The sequence below is a fragment of the Loxodonta africana genome, chromosome 16 (genome assembly GCF_030014295.1).
Source record: "Loxodonta africana isolate mLoxAfr1 chromosome 16, mLoxAfr1.hap2, whole genome shotgun sequence".
Classification (NCBI taxonomy): domain Eukaryota; kingdom Metazoa; phylum Chordata; class Mammalia; order Proboscidea; family Elephantidae; genus Loxodonta; species Loxodonta africana.
Genome location: NC_087357.1, coordinates 47,468,897 through 47,489,640, shown reverse-complemented (window position 1 = coordinate 47,489,640; position 20,744 = coordinate 47,468,897). Strand labels below are relative to the sequence as shown.

Below are 20,744 nucleotides of genomic sequence, written 5' to 3'. Positions count from 1 at the left end.
TCATACAAAAATTTACATACGCCTTGCTGTACATTCCTAATTGCTCTCCCCCTAATGAGACTGCACACTCCATCCCTCCACTCTCTCTCCTCGTGTCCATTCGGGCAGCTTCTGGCCTCCCCTGGCCTCTCATCTCCCCTCCAGACAGGAGATGCCAACATAGTCTCATGTGCCTACTTGATCCAAGAAGCTCATTCTTCACCAGCATCATTTTTCATCCCATTGTCCAGTCCAATCCCTGTCTTAAGAGTTGGCTTTGGGAATTGTTCCTGTCTTGGGCTAACAGCAGGTCTGGGGACCATGACCTCCGGCATCCTTCCAGTCCCAGTCTAACCATTAAGTCTGGTCTTTTTACAAGAATTTGGGGTCTGCGTCCCACTGCTCTCCTGCTACCTCAGGCATTCTCTGTTGTGTTCCCTGTCAGGGCAGTCATCGGCTGTGGCCAGGCACCATCTAGTTCTAGTCATGCTGAATATTTTTATAGCCTCCTACATTAAGTTAAAAAATATCTTCATTGATTTATCAGGTAAATTTTCTAATGGAGTGGTTAAGTATATGCACAGCCCCAGAGGAACCAGATAAGAGTCAGTTTACAGAGGCTACTACAATCTTTAGGAAACCATGTTCACTGCCACAAACTGTCAGTTACAGAATATAAATGGGAGAAATGATTTTTATCTAGATTATAAATGGAATATTTTTATTTCAAAATCTGCAAGAGAATGACAAAGCAAAAGCTCATGTACATGGCTATACAGGTATATAGTGATCGGATGGAATGTATATTCAACTACTAAAGCCTGTTTTTTTCCTCTTCTTCAATCTGAAGGCAAAGTTCAGGATTTGAAGATTCTGGGAAAAAATTACAGGATAACAATAGTCTATAATCATCTACTTAAGGGTACTTAATTATTTTTAAAAAGAATGCTATAAAGAAGGTAGCCCTGGGTCAACACCACCAACACATTTACATTCTTAAGTTAATGTGTACTATCTCATTATTGTTAGTTACCATCAAGTCAACTCTGACTCATGGTGACCTTATTTACAACAGAACGAAACACTAACAAGTACTGTGCCAGCCTGTTTAAGTCCATCATTGTGGCTACTGTACCAACCCAACTCACTGGCCTTCTATTTTACCACACGTGATATCCTCCTCTAGCAAACGATCCCTTCTGATGACATGCCCAAAGCAAGTGAATTGAATAACGTTTTCTGTTATGATCCATAATGTTTTCACTGGCTAATTTTCAGAGGCAGATCACCATGCTTTTCTTCCTAGTCTGTATCAATTTCAAAGCTCCACTGAAACCTGTCTATCATGGGTGACCCTGCTGGTATTTGAAGTATCTGTGGTATAGTTTCCAGCAAGACAGCAATACGCAAGCCACCGCAGAACAAACGGACAGACCTATCAGTTTCGTTTTGTTTTAATGATATCTTAGCTATGGGTTAATCATTAGTCCTGACAGAGGGAAGCAGTTTATAACTGCCAAAAATTAATCCAATGAATCCCAGTCATTTCTCATGCCAAGCCTTCAGAACAGAACAATTCTTTAACCTCATTCCCTTAATTTTATTCTACGCTAAGCCAAAACTATAATTTAGATTTTCCGTTATCTTACTATATCCTAATCACTAAAATGGCTAGGCAACTTGAGGTAATTACATACTTTGAAGGGTCACAGAGAAGTAAATAGCACTGATCTTAGGAAAAAAGTGAGGAAGGGTGGGAAAGACAAAGAAGCAATTACAGTGATTCTTGCCCTATTCCTTCCCTGCCTATTATAAATAGTAAAGTCCTAGGGAAAAAAAAAATCATTTCCTTCCTGGTATCACAAGTAAAGGCTGGTAAAAAGGTAAATATTTAACTGTTTACAGTATCAATCAAGACTACCTACAGTCCCGGACATCCTGCTAACTCAAACTGAAGGCACTCCCAAAGTCTGCTCTTCAGCCAAAGATTAGACAGGCCTATAAAACAAACAATAACATACATGAGGATCGTGCTTCTTACTCTTAGTTCAGTCAACTACAGAAGATCTAATGGGCAACACCTGCCCAAAAGAAAAGCCAAGACGGCAGGAAAGGACAGGAAACCTGGACGAATGTTGACATATTGCAGGGGTTGCAACCAATGTCACAAGACAATCGGTGTATAAATTTTTTAATGAAAAACGAATTTGTGCTATAAACTAAAACACACACACATACACAAAAGACCACCTACAGGCTGGTTGATATGAAATCTTGTAGGCATTCTTCTCATTATAGCAGAGTCGAGATCCTGAGGACGATTAGTGGCTCCCATCACTATGACCTAAATACATAAAGAGAACACAAGCTATTAAATCTACTAATAATTTCCTGTTAGGTCTTTATCACTAGGAATTAGAGTACTAGAATATTATGTAGAGTTTAAACTAAATCCCCTATAAGAAATCTGATTTTAAACCAGTATTGCTCAAATCTTCAGATATAAATTGAAGTTAATCCTAAACATATCTAACAACAGCAAAGCTGGAAAGACTGGTATATTTCACTGGACATCTAGTGACTAAAAATAGGTACTATATAGCTGCAAGTACTGTTACTAAAAAACTGTAAAAATTTTAAAAACTACTGTATTTTGCAAAATATGACTTTAATGAATACACACTGAATGACTAAAAGCCATTTATACTATAGTTTGGGAATATGTTTTGGGTATATACATATGGGGATATTTCAAGTCCTTTAATAATAATATTGAGAAAAATCACTTCCCCTTTAGCCTGAGAATTCTGTAATAGTAATACATTTAATTTACTTTTTCTCTAGATTTCACATAATATCACTATCAGGATTGCAAATACTCAATGCTAAATAAAATCTTGAGCAATCCAGCTTTAAATAAGAGCAACAGAGTAAAAGCAAATATCAAAACGCTTGGTGGAATTAAAAAAAAAAAGAAGTTGCTCCTGCCAACTTCTGGGTCTACGTCATTTAATTATAAATAATGCAGAGTTGAAAACAAAAATCAAAATCAGTGAGCACAAAGTTATATAAAACCAGTTAATTTCTGAAGGGCTTCAATATTATGATTATTGCCAATATTTCAGCATAACCTAAAAAAAGCACACATCTAGTATCCAAATGAAATTATGGCTATTCTATGCAAATTTAAATTTCTTTAATGTTATTATATTTTGACCCAAGAGGTCTTAGATTTCTGAAATAACCTGAAATCTAACTCTAGGACATGTTATAATAGCCACCAAGTCTTATATCCTACTTCTACTCTTAACATTTAATAATATTTCACAGCCTCAGAGCCAGATTACTTTCAATTAACTGTAAGAGGTTGCCACCTAGAGGGAAAAAACTATAAATACAAATTTGGGAAATGTTAGCTCCACAACATAATGCAATTTTTGCATTTGGGTTAACTGATCCTAAAATCAAAATATTAATGCTCTTATCTTTTTTCTTTATTAACTTTCTACAACTATAAAACTAATTTTAAAAAAGGAAAAATTTCTACCACATGTAAAACGAAACAAATCTTAAAAGTAATCAAATGAACTGATGTGTAAGACAACTAGTATAAGTAACTACATTTTCTCAAAAGAGTATATTAATTATTAAAAGAGAGATTCAAAGTGATATGGAACCTTGTGAAAGACTGGACACATATGGTTGCACAAAACCACAAAAGATACTGTGGTTGAGGCAGGATCAGAAAAAGATAAAACCCTGAAAAGTAGGCTGCATTTTGGGAAATATTCTCAGTAAACAAACAGCCTAAAACAAACAAAAAACTGAAAAAATTCCTGGGATGGAAAGGAGCCCTGGTGGCACCAAAACATGGGCGGTTCAAATCTACCCAGTGGCTCCTCCGGAGAAAGATCTGACAATGTGCTCCCGTAAAGATTACAGCCTAGAAAACCTTATGTGGCAATTCTACTTGGGGTCGCTATGAGCCAAAATTGACTCTACGGCACTTAACAACTACATGGAACGTGGAATGCCAGAAATCGGGCCAAGAAATCTGAACCTAGTGCAACGTGGTAAAAATGAGTATGTATAGGATAACAACAGATAAGAAAACGTGACTTAAACCACTCATGGTTTCACCTAAAGAAGCAAATTTTAAGGAGTGCTTTTAAGGGGCCAAAACAGATATCCTTTACACGCATATTAATTCTACTCAGGGCAAATAAGCTAAAATTCAAAATGTAAAGCAACAGGAACTATTTAGTACTTGAGCAGCAAAAATTAATGCCTCTTTCAGACATGAGTTGTTAAACTGGAGTTTATTTAAATCTTTAACAAAAATACGAAGATAAACTTTTTTTGTCATTTGACATTTAAAAATAATTAGAACTAAACTTACATCTCAAAAACTTTTAACTTTGACCATAACCTAAAAAGGCTGTTTTATTTTTTGCCTCATATATTTCAAGATAAAGACTACATTCTTAGCTACTCAGGTTTTTAGTAGTGGTGATGGGTTTAATTGGGTCAGTCACTGCTTTTGTTCTTTCTGACCATATCATATTTACAAGAAAGCTAACTGGGCTATGGAATACCATCAAATCACAAAATAGGCAATTTTAGAGAAAAGTAACCAGTTCGTAAGATAGAAGAATATGTCTGAAGCTATTAGAAGAATATGCCTGAAGCTATTATTCAAAATTAATAACAACTTTACATCCCTCAAAACAAAAAAGGTGAAAAAATGTTACCTGAGTTTAATTTTTTAAAAAGCCATATCTTTATTTGTTCCCTCAAATCAAAACTAGTCCAAATGAAAACAGTAATTGCTGTTAGTGTAATAAGGAATTACATAATTTGTGCTATATATCACTCACAACTATGCTCTGGGACACTGGGGAAAGTATCTCTGAAGTATACCTCATCCAACTGCCTCTATTTTGTATGCTTTAAACAGCTGAAAATTAGAGTTTGATACAATATAGTAGTAAAATATTTTCTCTTACAAGAACTAACTATGCAATTCTTTAAGTACTTTAAATACCGCTGTTTGGAAGATACTTAGTGTTTGACAACTTGCAACCAAATTATGTGACAACCTCCACTGACTAGATTTATCACAAACATTAATAGGAAATGTTTCCATTAATGTCACCTAAACTTATCTATGCCCCACACTTGAATTTGTCACACGGGGGGGTGGGGGTGGGCTTGCATGTTGCTGTGATGCTAGAAGCTATGCCATCGGGATTCATATACCAGGAGGGTCACCCATGGCAGACAGGTTTCAGCTGAGCATCCAGATGAAGACAGACTAGGAAGAAGGACCTGACAGTCTACTTCTGAAAAGAATTAGACAGTGAAAACCTTATGAAGAGCCGCGGAAAACTGTCTGATACACTCCCTGTCTGATACAGAGACTCAGAAAATGAGTCCCTCAGGTTGGAAGGGACTCAAAAGATGACTGGGGAAGAGCGCCTCCTCAAAGTAGAGTCAACCTTAGTGACGTGGATAGAGTCAAGCTTTCAGGACCTTCATTTGCTGATGTGGCATGGCTCAAAATGAGAAGAAACAGCTGTAACCATCCATTAATAATCGGAACATGGAACACATGAAGTATGAATCTAGGAAAATTGGAAATCATCAAAAATGAAAGGGACTGCATAAACATCAATATCCTAGGGATTAGTGAGCTGAAATGGGCTGGTGTTGGGCATTTTGAATTGGACAATCATATGTTCTACCATGCTGGGAATGACAACTTGAAGACGAAGGGCATTGCATTTATTGTCAAAAAGAACTTTGTAAGATCTATCCTTAAATACAGTGCTGTCAGCGATAATACCTATATGCCTATAAGGAAGACCAGTTAATATGACTATTATTCAAATTTATGCCAACAACCACTAAGGCCAAAGATGAAGAAAATGAAGATTTTTAACCAACTTCTTCAGCCTGAAATTCATCAAACATCTAATAATTAGGATGTACTGATAATTAATGGAGATTGGAATGCAAAAGTTAGAAATAAAGAAGAAGGATCGGTAGTTGGAAAATAAAGCTTTGGTGATAGAAATGATGCCGGAGATTGAATGCATGACAGATTTTTGCAAGACCAACAATTTCTTCACTAGAAATACCTTTTTCCAACAACATGAACAGCGACTACACACATGGACCTTGCCAGATGGAATACACAGGAATCCAATCAACTACATCTATGGGAAGAGATGATGGGAAAGCTCATTATCCTCACTCAAGACAAGGCCAGTGGCTGACTGTGGAACAGGCCATCAATTGCTGATATGCAAGTTCAAGTTGAAATTGAAGAAAATTAGAGAAAGTCCAAGAGAGCCAAGTACGACCTTGAGTATATCCCACCTGAATTTAGAGACCATCTCAGGAATAGATTTGATGCACTGAACACCAACAACTGAAGACCCAATGACCTGTAGAATGACATCAAGGACATCACACATGAAAAAAGCAAGAGGTCATTAAAAAGAAAGAAAAGACCAAAATGGATGTCAAAAGAGACTCTGAAACTTGCCCTTGAACACTGAGTAGCTAAAGCAAATGAAAGAAATGATGAAGCAAAACGCTGAACAGAAGATTTCAAAGGGCAGCTCAAGAAGACAAACTATTAGGGTAACACATGCAAAGAGCTGGAGTTAGAAAACCAGAAGAGAAGAACACACTCAGCATGTCTCAAACTGAAGAAAAAATTCAAGTTTCCAGTTGCAATACTGAAAGATTCTACAGGAAAAAGACTAAATGATGCAGGAAGCATCAGAAACAGATGGAAGAAATACACAGAGTCACTATACCAAAAAGAACTGATCAACGTTCAACCATTTCAGGAGGTAGCATATGATCAGGCATCAATGGTACTGATGGAAGAAGTCCAAGTTGCACTGAAGGCATTAGCGAAAAACAAGGTTCTAGGAATTCACAAAATACCAAGTGAGATGCTTCAACAAGCAGATGCAGCACTAGAAGTGCTCATTCACCTATGCCAAAAAATTTGGAAGACAGGTACCTGGCCAACTGACAGAAAGGGATCCATATTTATACCTATTCCAAAGAAAGGTGATCCAACCTAATGTGGAAATTCTTGAACAATATCATTAATCTTACACACAAGTAAAATTTTGCTGAAGATCATTCAAAGGCAGCTGCAGCAGTACATGGACAGGGAACTGCCAGAAATTCAAGCCAGATTTAGAAGAGGACATGGAACCAGGGATATCGCTGCTGATGTCAGATGGATCCTGGCTGAAAGCTGAGAATGCCAGAAAGATGTTTACCTGTGTTTTACTTACTACGCAAAGGCATTTTAACTGTGTGGATCACAACAAATTATAGATAACATTTCGAAGAATGGGAATTCCAAAACACTTAATTGTGCTCATGAGGAGCCTGTGGATAGATCAAGAGGCAGCCACTTGAATAGAACAAGGGGATACTGTGGTTTAAAGTCAGGAAAGGGGTGCATCAGGGTTGTATCCTTTCACCATACCTAGTCAATCTGTATGCTGAGCAAAGAATCCAATAAGTTGGACTATATGAAGAAGCATGAGGCATCAAGATTGGAGAACGACTCATTAATAACCTGCATTATGCAGACGACACAACCTTGCTTGCTCAAAGTGAAGAGGACTTGAAGCACTTCCTGTTGAAGATCAAAGACCACAGCCTTCAGTATGGATTACACCTCAACATAAAGAAAACAAAAATCCTCACAACTGGACCAATACGCAACATCGTGATAAATGGGGAAAAGACTGAAGTTGTCAAGGATTTCATTTTACTTGGATCCAAAATCAACACACCCACGGAAGCAGCAGTCAAGAAATCAAAAGACGCACTGCGTTGGGCATGTCTGCTGCAAAAGACCTCTTTAAAGTGCTGAAAAGCAAAGATGTCACCTTGAAGACTAAGGTGCACTTGACCCAAGCCATGGTGTTCAATCACCTTATATGCATGCAAAAGCTGAACAATGAATAAGGAAGACCAAAGAATTGATGCCTTTGAATCATTGTTAGCAAAGAATACTGAATATGCTATGGACTGCCAAAAGAATGAACAAATCTGTCCTGAAAGAAGTACAGCCAGAATGCTCCTTAGCAGCAATGACGGTGAGACTATGTCTCACATATGTTGGACATGTTATCAGGAGGGACCAGTCCCCGAAGAAGGACACCATATGCCATGGATTGAACTATGTCCCCCCAAAATTATCTGTCAACTTGGTTAGGCCATGATTCCCAGTATGATACAGCTGTCAACCACTTCATCATCTGATGTGATTTCCCTATGTGTTGTAAATCCTATCACTATGATGTAATAAGATGGATTGGTGGCAGTTATATTGATGAGATCTACAAGATTAGATAGTGTCTTAAGCCAATCTCTTTTGAGATATAAAAGAGAGAAGCCAGCAGAGAGACATGGGGACCTCATATCACCAAGAAAGCAGCACCAGGAGTAGGACGAGTCCTTTGGACCCTTAGGTTCCTGCACAGAGAAGCTCCTAGTCCAGGGGGAGATTAACAAGAAGGACCTTCCTTCAGAGCCGACAGAGAGAGAAAGCCTTCTCCTGGAGTCAGCACCCTGAATTCGGACTTCTTGCCTATTGGACTGAGAGAGAACAAACTTCTCTTTGTTGATGTCATCCATTTGTGGTATTTCTGTTACGGAAGCATTAGATGACTAAGTCACCATCCTTGGTAAAGTAGAGGGTCAGCAAAAAAGAGGACCCTCTATGAGGTGGACTGACACAGTGGCTGCAACAATGGGCTCAAGTGTAACGATTGTGAGGATGACACGGGACCAGGCGTTGTTTCATTCTGTTGTAAACAGGGTTGCTGTGAGTCGGAACTGTATCAGTGGCGCCTAACAACAACAACTTTTTTATGTTGTGCTTTTTTCTCTAACCATTCAACAAAATTTTAAGATGAACTTTCACTTATAATGAGGCTATACTTTCATAAAGATGATATACAAAAAGAGGACATGTGGCTTAGTTTTTTTCTAGAGAGTGATGTAGTTCAGACTTGATTTCTGCCAATGTGGTGGACTTAAGAGATCCTTAAGCCCTATGGTAAAAACATTTAAAAATAACAGTTAAATTATTAAGAAAAAAAAAAACTCAAGTAAATTAATCAGAAGTATGCAAACAGGTAAAAAAACGTAAGTTGAGGTCAGCAGTGAAGCCTATGTATAAATTCAAGTGGGTAAGCAAAGGTAGAAGTGACCACACACAATATGGCCATGTATAGATCCTAGCGAGTGAGTGGGGTGTTCACCGGATATCTTATAGGAAAGAGTACCTGATGAGAGATCACCCTATATGAAGCCAGGTCTCATGTTCTCATGCCCTGAGAACAATATTTAAATCTTAGAAAACTCATCGAGCAGAGGCAGGCCTTGGATCTTGGAATAGCGATATATAAACACACACACGTACACAAAACTTTTGAGATTTCATAATTCGTAGCCAGTCAACATGGATTTCGGGCCTGAATTTATCTGTATTGGGGAAAAACTCTGGCAGAAAGCAACTACAATACTTGCCTAGAACAACTAACCTTCAACCAAGGCACCAAGGAATTCATACACAAAGTTTTACTACATGAGTTTTCCTACTAAGTCACAAAACATACAAGGCAACAGCCACCGTAAATTCAAACAAATCACAGAACCAGATGTAGAAAGTTTCATATATTAGGATGACAGGATGACTGAATATACACTATAAAATTACTATGTTTAACATATTTAAAGGAATAAATGAGGAATCAAAATACCACGCTGCAAATACTTACTTAATATTTAATATACGCCAGGCACTTTTATAAGCAGGTGCTTCTTGGAAACTCTATGGTGTAGTTCTATTCTGTCCTATAGGGTCACCATGAGTCAGAATTGACTTGACAGCAATGCATTTTTTGGTTGGTTTACAGATACAGAGTGATTATATAATTTGGCTAAGGTCACACAGCTAATTGATGCCAGGGCTCCAGTTTTCTGATTCAATAGGAAACCTGGGTAATGAGCAAAAGCCAATAAAAATGGCCTGATACTCCTAAAAAACGCCAGGCTTACTAGACCAATAGAGATTAAAGGAACCCTGAGACTATCGCTACAAGGGGCCCTTTGAACTTAGAACTGAGGCCTCTCTCGGAGGTCACCTTTCAATCAAATAATAGACTGGCCTATAAAATAAATAATACCACCCATGAGTAACATGCTCCCTTCAACAATCACCTATATGAGGACAAGGGATCAAAATGTATCCAAAAGCAAAGATAAGAAGGCAACGAGGGGCAGGGAAGCTAGATCAATGGAAACAAAATAAACAGGATAGGAATAATGAGAACCTTGGCACACTGTGGAAATTGTAACCAATGTCACAAAACAATCTGTATAAAAGTTTTAAATGGAAGCCTAATTTTCTGTGTAAACTTTCACCTAAAACACAATAAAATATTTTCTTTTAAATGGCCTGATAGACTTGAAAAAGTGTCTAACAGAGCTTCTAGAATTAAAAAATATAATTGAAATAATAAGCTCAATTAAAGGGTTAAATAGCAGAAGAGATCTGACTGAACCCAGAATTAACAAATTAGAAGAGGTAAAGAAATTACCCAGACTACAGCACAAAGAGGCGGAAGATATGAAAGAGAAGTTAAAAGACATGGAATATAAAGGTTCATTCAGTTAGCATTCTCAAAAGAGACAACACAGGGAATGGGGAAGAATCAATATTTAAAGAAATTACAGTTCAATTTTTAATAAGTGATGAACGATGTGATTCTAAACATACTGTTAGGCAAAAACAGATTACAAAATACAAAGTACCTACTACAGTTAAAGCAACGAAAGAACTTTCCCACCACTTTTCCAAGAGATCTAAAGCAGGTGATCATGAAAAAACGGTTCTAGAGCTTGTGATTTAGAAAATGCTGGAATCATTATTCCCTGTCCTTGAGCATAGAGAGGCCCACAAAGACTTACAAGGACACAACTAGGCTCTGAGATAAGGACAATAGATTGGGCAATCTTAGAAATTATCTTTTAGGGAAGAAAAATATCTTTTAGGGAACTTTTCACATAAAACCAATCAAACAGAACACAAGACTTTCCACTCTTATCTTTTTCTATTAACATTTAGTGAATAGAAATTTGTTGGACCAATGAAGACCCTCCTGACTGAAACCTATACCAAGGATTGTTAAGAGAGGCAATTCAAAATGTAAGACCACAAAAAAAAAAAAAAAAATTTTTTTTTTTTTTTTTTTTTTTTAGTTGCTAGCAAATCTGTGAAAACGTGAAGCTTTCAATGATTCTACCGCCTTCCTGGGATTCAGGCAGATATTAGCTCTGGCAGCATGTTTGTCCCCTTCCCACTTTTGTCTTTTTGAATATATGCCGAGTAAAACCTTCTTTTTGTTTTATGAAACTTTGTGATGTTTTTCCCCTACAGCACTTCCATTCCCAACACATGGCAGAAAAAACAAACATGCTGGATGAAATATTTTAAATATCTTTTAAAATACATCATCCACCTGGCAATTAAGTATGGAATATTCAGAGGCCAAGAGCTAAGTGAAAGTGGGAGCCCAAGGAGACAGTGAACAATAAAGCTGAGTTTCTCTTTGAGGGTGTCTTTAGTTATCCAGTGCTGCAATAACAAAAATACCACAAATGGACAGCTTTAACAAAGAGAAATTTATTATCTCACAGTCTAGTAGGCTAGAAGTCCGAATTCAGGGTGCCAACTCCAAAGGAAGGCTATCTCTCTCTATTGGCTCTGGGGAAGGTCTTTGTCATCAATCTCCCCCTGCTCTAGGAAGTTTCTCTGCACAGGGACCCAGAGTCCAAAGGACATCCACTCCTAGCTCTACTTTCTTGGTGGTAGGAGGTTCCCCTGTTTTTCTGCTGACTTCTCTCTTCTATATCTCAGAAGAGATTGCCTTAAAACACAATCTAATCTCCTAGACTCATCCAGCCTCATTAACACAACTGCCACTAATCCCACTTCATTAACATCATAGAGGTAGGATTTACAACACATAGGAAAATCACATGATACTGGGAAGCATGACTTAGCCAAGTAGACACACATTTTGGGGGGACACAATTCAACCTACAACAGGCAGCATATGCCAAAACAAGGGAACTTGGTTTTCACAGCTTTTCAGAGGGAAGAGACAAAGCCTAGTATAAAAGACTGCCTTGTATAAAACTGAAAACCTAAATGAAGGGCTACTACCTTAGTGTTTAAAAAAAAAAAAAAAAACCTGTTGCCATCGAGCCAATTCCAACTCATATCAGTCCCTATAGGACAGAGCAGAACTGCCCCACAGGGTTTCCAAGGAGTGCCTGGTGGATTCGAACTGCTGAGCTTTTGGTTAGCAGCCTTAGCAGCTCTTAACCACTACGCGACCAGGATTTCCACTTTAGTGTCAGTGAGAAGTAAAGCTGAGAGGTCCCTTCTATCATCACCATGGGACTGTAAAGACGACTGCCTGTCTTATTTTATCTCGGTGTTGCGGGGAGGTAATCGCCTCTGAAAACACAACTGTCAGCTCTGGGTGTTTAGTCCAAATCCACATTACTTCAAGCCAAGAATTTAATTTAAATGAGCCCTGGCTTGGTAGTGCTCCTAGGAACCTGAGAGAAACAAACACAAATCATTTCAAAGAAATCCATCTTCAACCCAGGCCCAAAGAATTTTCTCTCTCAGAAATGGATTCAGAAGAGGGAAAAACAAACAAGCACACATATGCAAAACCTCAACCAACAGAGGTAGAAGATTGAAAAACCACCACCTAACTAGTAGCTTGTGACCAACTGAACCAAAACTTTTAAAACTGAAAGCACGTGGATAGGGAAGGGTACCTATAAATGTATTATAACTCTGCAATGAGAGTAAGGTACATTCCCCTGAACACATTTTGGGAAAAGTCAGTGTAAAGATGTAGAAACAATTCTGGAATTGTGTGTGTGTGTAAAGGTAAGAGGTTTTATCTAGGTAGTGAGATTTAGGATGCTATTTTCCTCTGTATTTTTTGAATCTCATATTTTTCTACAATAAATAATCTGTACTACTAAGGTGTTTACTAAGGAGAATAATTAAACCCTAAAAGAAGTGATCAGGAAAAAAACAATGTTCTTTTTACTGGAATGGAGAAAGATGCGCGAGCTGCAGCTACAAACAAAAAAGAGAAAGTGAAAATACATGACCTAAGAACAGAGAGTAAAGACCAAAAAAGAATGACAGTAAAAATGAAACATAAAATAGTGGCAAAAAGTCAGGGAAGAGTAAGAAGAATAAAATTGAACGTGCGCACAATACCATTGCCAGTACTAATTTCCTCTTCCTTGGCACAGTAGTTCCGAAAATTCTGACGATGGCCTTTACCCTCGTTTTCCCTCCTCTGTTGCACTTGTTTCAGGCAGTTAGGCAATTTACGCAATCTATGAACGTTTTGTTTTGTTAAACATGAGGCCCTCAAAATGGATGAAATTTATACAAATCATATTCTTTTATATCCTCGTCACTTAAGGATCTAAGTACAAATACTTATGAAAACTTTTGTAAACAAGTGTAACAAGTAACCCCCTGTATTTTCTACTAAAAGCAACAGCAACAACAGAAGTTTAAGGAAGATTCTCCTCATGTACCTGGCAGCTGTGATCAGTATCCAACCCATCCCAGAGACTCATGAACTGTGCTTTCATCATGGCTGTAGCTTCATGATCAGAACTTGAACGGTTTCGTAGAAAGGAATCTAGAAGGATACAGTCCTTAACCTTAGAAATTAATAATGAATTATTCACATTTCAGATCATTTCAAACCATTTAATCAAAAGCAGAAACTTTACGAAAGATTACAAGGAAAAGGGTTTAATTATGCCTTCTCAGGGATTATTCTGGTATACTATAACCTTTAACAAACTTTTTGAGCAAATTAAAACAAAACGTGCAATTTTAAATCCCTTCCTAAAAAAACATTTATGTCGACACATATAAGAGAAATTAAGGATGTGGTACTGAGAGGCTGGAAGACAATCAAGTGGAGTTTTGGGAAAAGTCTGTGTGCACTGGCCCTAACTTTCCAGGTTATCCGAACCCTATGTGTTCTTATTTTTAAGGGCACATCTTTTTTTTTTCATACATTTTCCTAGTAATAAACAAAAATACTATGGAAAATTCCAAAAACACAAATATTAAGTGAAAACATGTAGAACAGAAAACTATTTATGCACAATGATCTCAAAAACGTTAAAACACACATACATGCTAACACGTTCCACATAGTGAAAAAGCCTTTAAGGAAATACTAACAATCAAAATACTAACTACTTTTGTTAGCATTCAATGGTGTAATTAAAAACAATGTAATTTTCTCCATTAAGTTATTCTCTGTCTTCCAAATAATCTACAATCAACATGAAATGCTGTGAAAAAAGAAAATCTGAAAAAGAACCAAACAGAACTTGTGGAGTTCAAATACAATTAATAGAATTAAAACCAAATGGTTGAGAGATTAAACGCAGCTGAGGAAAGAACTGCTTTTTATTACTTACTGTAAGATTGACTGATTTTTTTTTTCTTTAATTTTTTATTGCGGTAAAATGTAACAAAACATTTGCCATTTTAAGTGTACAATTAGGTGACATTAATTACATTCACCACATCGTGCAATCATCACCACTATTTCCGAAAGTTTTCATCACCCCAAACAGAAACCCAGTACCCCTTAAGCAATAATCATTACACTGGACCAGAAACAGGACAAAATATGGATGATCCATAAAATCTAGAAATAGTCTACAAATATAAAAGAATCACAAAGTTTAGGGAGGGATGGTCTATTTTACAAGTCAGCTCAGCTGTCCATATGGAAAATGATGAAATTAGGTTCCTACTTCATGCTATATGTTAAAAATATATGTATAAACACAAATATATACATATATATATATTTATGGGCGTACGGAAGAAATTTGAAAACCAGACAGAAAAAGCATTAATTATAAAGGAAAAAGACTGACAAATGTGACTAAACTTAAATTTCTGTTTAAAAACTATCATATCAAATGAAAAGTGAAGAGAAGCCAGTCTAGAAAATACCTGCAATGATAATCATTATCAAAAAGAATTACCAAGAAAATGCAAAGAAATTCAAATAAAAACTGAACTATTTCTAGCTTTTATGGATCATCAATGTTTCTGGCAATCCATGAGTAAACCTAAATGGCTTAATCAATCTGTTTAAAGATGCCCAGATTCAGGTAAGCAAAGAAACACAAATTAAAATGAGAAAATAATTCATGCTCTTTAATACTTACAAAAATTAATGACAATGTCTGAAAAAACTAATTTTAGGTAGTATGTAGATAATTATAACCTCTATACACAGGTGGGAGTATGAACAGTTTTAGCCACTTTTAAGATCTGGTAATCCTAGTGAGGTTGACATATCCTACAACCTAATGGCTCTATTTCTAGGTATCTCCTGGGCAAGTAGTGGTTAAGTGCTACGGCTGCTAACCAAAGGGTCGGCAGTTCGAATCTGCCAGGTGCTCCTTGGAAACTCTATGGGGCAGTTCTACTCTGCCCTATAGGGTCGCTATGAGTCAGAATCAACTTGACGGCACTGGCTTTGGTTTGGTTTGGTACCCTGGACAAACTCTTGCACATATGTGCATGAGGAAACGTGAACATGGATGCTCACTGCACATAGTCTGTAATAGGGAAAGGCAGAAAAACCAGTCTATTAAGTAGTAGGAAAATCAACAGACTATGGATCATTCTACAATAAAAAAATAGTACACAGCATATTAGAATGTTGGCTATCTCTTTTATTAATACTGCCTAATAAGTGTTAAAATTAAATCTGTTTATCTACATACCATCTTTAAAAATGACTTCTTAATCTGCTCACATGGAAAACATAACATACCTATTTCATCTATAAAGATGATAGAAGGCTGTAGCTTTATTGCAAGGGAGAAAACAGCAGCAGCCAACTTCTGAGATTCTCCATACCACTTATCGGTCAGTGTTGAAGGCTGAAGGTTAATAAATCGACAGCCTGCTTCTTTGGCTGTAGCCTTGGCAATCAACGTTTTGCCACAGCCTGGAGGCCCATAGAGAAGCACACCTGGAGATTAACACAAAATGTTATTATGTAATTATTTTAAGAGAATGAGATGTTTGCTTTAGTTTATGTGCTAATCAATATATTAACTGTGTCTACACTCAAATTTTTCCCAATGTTCAATTCTTCTCTTAAATTTTTTTTTAGTGTATAAACTTTAGAATAATTTGAAAAAATATATATAGGTAGACTCTGACTTACGATGTACTTGAGTTACAACAAAGCAAACTTTTTTGGGGGGATGAGGGTACATCTTGTTGTTAGTAATACATACTACATACATTGTTGAAGCATGTAATTTGATATTATCATTCTCATGCCAATTCCCAAAAATAAATAAAGATTTATAAAGATACTGATACTAAAGAACAATACAACTAAAAAAAAAAAAGAGGTATTCCGCTTACATCATATCAACTTATGACAGAGTTGTAGGAATGGAACTCAGTCAAAAGTCAGGGACTACGTGTATATAGTTACTAGTTTCAAAATTTTTTTTAGAAATCCAATACATTTAAAGAAAAAATTGTGATGCCAGTAGTCTAGTTAATGAATTAGAAGAAAGAAAGACTGCACGTTTTAATTTCAGGGTAGTGATGACATGCATTTGGGGATTACAGAATTCTTATGCCTACCTTCACGAAAAGGTTCACTTCAGGATACTAAAGATTATTATCTTGATATCCAAACTTACCTTACTCTATCAACGGTTGACAAAATTAGTCTAAGGCCCTCCACCTTCACAAGCTAGCAAAGCATTCACTTTGAAAACCAAAAAAAAGACAGATAACTTCAAAACAGACTGTGGCAAACTTAGAGACTTAAGTTTTAGCCAAAACGATATATGTGCTTTTTTCTAGATAATGACTTCTTCTTAAAAGGAAGAGAGAAGTACCCAGTCACTTCTGTTCTAACTTCCAAGGAACAAAACTTTATTATTAATCTGTAGCTTTCATTGAGCAGCTTCCTTTTGAATACAAATTAAGGTAATTTTAATATGTAAGAGTTCTAAGCAGGTTGGGGTCCGGAACATCCTGGGAATCTCACCAACTGCTTCTCAACTAAAATGATGTACTAAAATTTTCACCCTGTATAAAAATAAATCATCTAGGAACAGGACTCCCCAAAAAATGTAATCCACAAACCTCTTAAAATAGTTGCTTAATTCAGAGATTCCTGACTTTTCTCACAGATTACCGTTTAAAAATGACAATATTTACAGGTAGCATGTTGGGATACACTGGAGGGGATTTGGAAAGATGCACAACTTTTTTTATATTATACAATAAAAATACAAAGTATGACAGAAAAAAATGTATGTGTATAAAATTTCAAATTAAAAATCTTTTTAAGAGAGCCAAGGCCAAGATGGCAGAGTACTCAGACGCTTCTGGTTAACCCTCTTACAACAAAGACCCAAAAAAACAAGTGAAACGATTATTTTTATGACAAGCTGGAAGCTCTGCACATCAAAGGCAAAGACAGAAAATGGACCGAGGAGCAGGGAGAGGGAGAGATGGTTCAGAAGCAGAGAGGAGTTGCTGGACCTGAATAGTCGGGATCCCTCAGGCACCATTCCCGGTAGCACAGCCGTGGACTGGTGGTGCATGTTCGGCTGCAGTTTCCCCGGAGAAACAGCCAGCTGCGAAGCCTACTCACACCTCCGAAACCGGAGAAGGATGGCGCTCTCAGCAAAAGCTAAGTACTTGCGTATATTTTACCACACCCCCAGCCCCCAAGGTGGCTTCAGTGGCTGACGATTTCCCTGGGCCTGAGGTAGGTCCTGTTGTGTGCCCTGAGCCATTCTCCTGTCCTTGGAGAAGGAATAAATTTCACAACTGGGGAAAAGACAACCTGCCAGCTCCACTAACCTGGGGAGCTCAGAACAGAAGCAGCTCCTGTACAGGCATAAACGGTCCATGGATGTTGAATACCTTTCCCCTCTGCATGGACCCGAATAGGCCTACTTTATGAGAAGAGACCCTTGTTGCAGAATACAAGTGTTTCAGCTGTGCAGTGAAGAGGTTGGTATTTGACGTTTAACACCACTCTGCCTATTGAACAGGGTCCTCACCTACCCACAACAGAGGCCTATGGGCTGGTGGCTACACTCAGGTCACCCAGCCTCAAGCAACAGGGGTCCAAAGATAACTGGTACACCCCAGTCCTTACAACCAAAAGCACTGGGTGCCTAAAGTCCATTGCAGAACCCACCCACCTGTATGCTCTAGGGAACAGGGACATGCTTTCCTCACAGACACTCGGGGGATGGTTGTCAGCACCCTGGCTTGTTCAGAGTGTGACCCCCTGCTGCAACCAGATACCAGTAACTACACCAATCCCCACTGCTCCTCTAAGACTGTAGGACAGAGCCTGTACCACACACTTGATGACCAACTACCTGGACACCTGAGCTGAATCCGTACAAGAAAAGAGAATGGACTCCTAGGCTCATACACCCGGTAACAGCTCTAGCCATCTGCTGACAGGACGTTAGAGCTTCAAAGGCGAAAACAATCAAGCTAGCACATTCAAGCAACCTATTTGGACATATCAAAACAAAACAAAGCAAGAAGCTAGGATATAGTACGCAAACATGAAATAAACTAAAATACAATAACTTATAGATGCAACAGAGACAAGAGTCAGTATCAAATCACATAAAGAAGCAGACCATAATCTCTTCAACGAGCTCTCAAAACAAAGAATCAAGGGATCTTCTGGATGAAGGTGCTTTCCTGGAATTACTGGATGCAAAATACAAAAGAGTAACATACAGAACTCTTCAAGACATCAGGAAGGAGATCAGACAACCTGCAGAACAAGCCAAGAAACACACATGTAAAGCAGTTGAAGAAATTACAAAGGTTATTCAAGAGCATAATCAAAAATTTAATAAGCTACAAGAAACCATAGAGAGACAGCAATCAGAAATTCAGAGTATTAACAATAAAATTACAGAATTAGACAACTCAATAGAAAGTCAGAGGAGCAAAACTGAGCAAGTGGAAGGAAGAACTGGTGAGATTGCAGATAAGAAACTTGGCACTAATATATTTGAAGAAAAATCATATAAAAGAATTAAAAAAAAAAAAAGAAGAAACCCTAAGAATCATGTGGGGCTCTATCAAGAGAAATAACCTATGAGTGATTGGAGTACCAGCACAGAGAGGGATAACGGAAAATACAGACAGAATTGTTAAAGATTTGTTGGCAGAAAACTTCCCTGATGTCATGAAAGATGAAAAGATATCTATCCAAGATGCTCATCAAACTCCACATAAGGTAGATCTTGAAAGAAAGTCACCACGACATATTATAATCAAACTTGCCAAAATCAAAGATAAAGAGAGAATTATAAGAGCAGCTAGGGATAAACGAAAAGTCACCAACAAAGGAGAGACAATAGCATAAGCTCGGACTACTTGGCAGAAACCACGCAGGCAACAAGGCAGTTGGATGACTTATATAAAGCACTGAAGGAAAAAAACTGCCAGCCAAGAAGGATATATCCAGCAAAACTGTCTCTCAAATACGAAGACGAAATTAGGACATTTTCAGATTAAAAAAAGTTTAGGAAATTCGTAAAAGCCGAACCAAAACTACAAGAAATACTCAAGGGGGTTCTCTGGTTAGAAAAGTAATAATATCTGATATCAACCCAAGACTAGAACACTGGATAGAGTGATCAGATGTCAACCCAGATAGGGAAATCACAAAAATAAATCAAGATTAAAAAAACGCTCAAAACAGGGAGACGATAACATCATTATACAACAGAAGACAACATTAAAACAATAAAGAGGGACTAAGAAATGTACTCACAGATCGTTCATATGGAGAGGAAGACAAGGCAATATAAAAAAATAAAAGGTTTAAACTTAGAAAAAATAGGAGTAAATATTAAGGTAACCACTAAGGGGACTATCAATTCTACTCATAAAAATAAACTACAAGAAAAAAATATTCAGCACAAACAAAATCAAATACAACAAATAAGAGGAAAAGACAATATATAAACTACTCAGCACAAAAAAATTAAGTGGGAAAAAGAAACTGTCAACAACACACAAAAAAATGACAGCACTAAACTGATACCTATCCATAATTACGCTGAATGTAAATGGACTAAATGCACCAATAAAGACACAGAGAGTGGAAGAATGGATAAAAAACCATGATCCATCTATATGCTGCCTACAAGAGACACACCTTAGACTTAGTGACACAAACAAAAACTCAAAGGATGGAAAAAAAATATATCAACTAAACAACAATCAAAAAAGAGCAGGAGTGGGATTAATTCCTGACAAAATAGACTTTAAAGTTAAATCCACCACAAAGGATGAGGAAGCACACTACATAATGATTAAAGGGACAATAAACCAGGAGGATATAACCATATGAAATATTTATGCACCCAATGACAGGGCTCCAAGATAAATAAAACAAGCTCTAACAGCACTTAAAAGTGAGATAGCTCCACAATTATATCAGGAGACTTCAACACACCACTTTCGGTGAAGGACAGAACATCCAGAAGGAAGCTCCATTAAGACGTGGAAGATCTAAATGCCACAATCAACCAAC

The 20,744-nt window shown here is 37.3% G+C and overlaps 1 protein-coding gene across 3 annotated transcripts in view; it reads right to left on the bottom strand.

Moving 5' to 3' along the window:
- The window catches only part of ATAD1 (ATPase family AAA domain containing 1), an 86,081-nt gene that overhangs the window by 25,529 nt on the left and 39,808 nt on the right, over positions 1-20,744 (bottom strand). For all 3 annotated transcript variants that reach the window (XM_023546951.2, XM_003409251.4, XM_023546950.2), the window contains 3 exons: positions 15,957-16,157; positions 13,672-13,778; positions 2,234-2,323 (listed from right to left, as the gene is read on the bottom strand). In XM_023546951.2, coding sequence (XP_023402719.1) covers positions 2,234-2,323; positions 13,672-13,778; positions 15,957-16,157 — 398 coding nt within the window. The remainder of the gene's footprint in view (positions 1-2,233; positions 2,324-13,671; positions 13,779-15,956; positions 16,158-20,744) is intronic.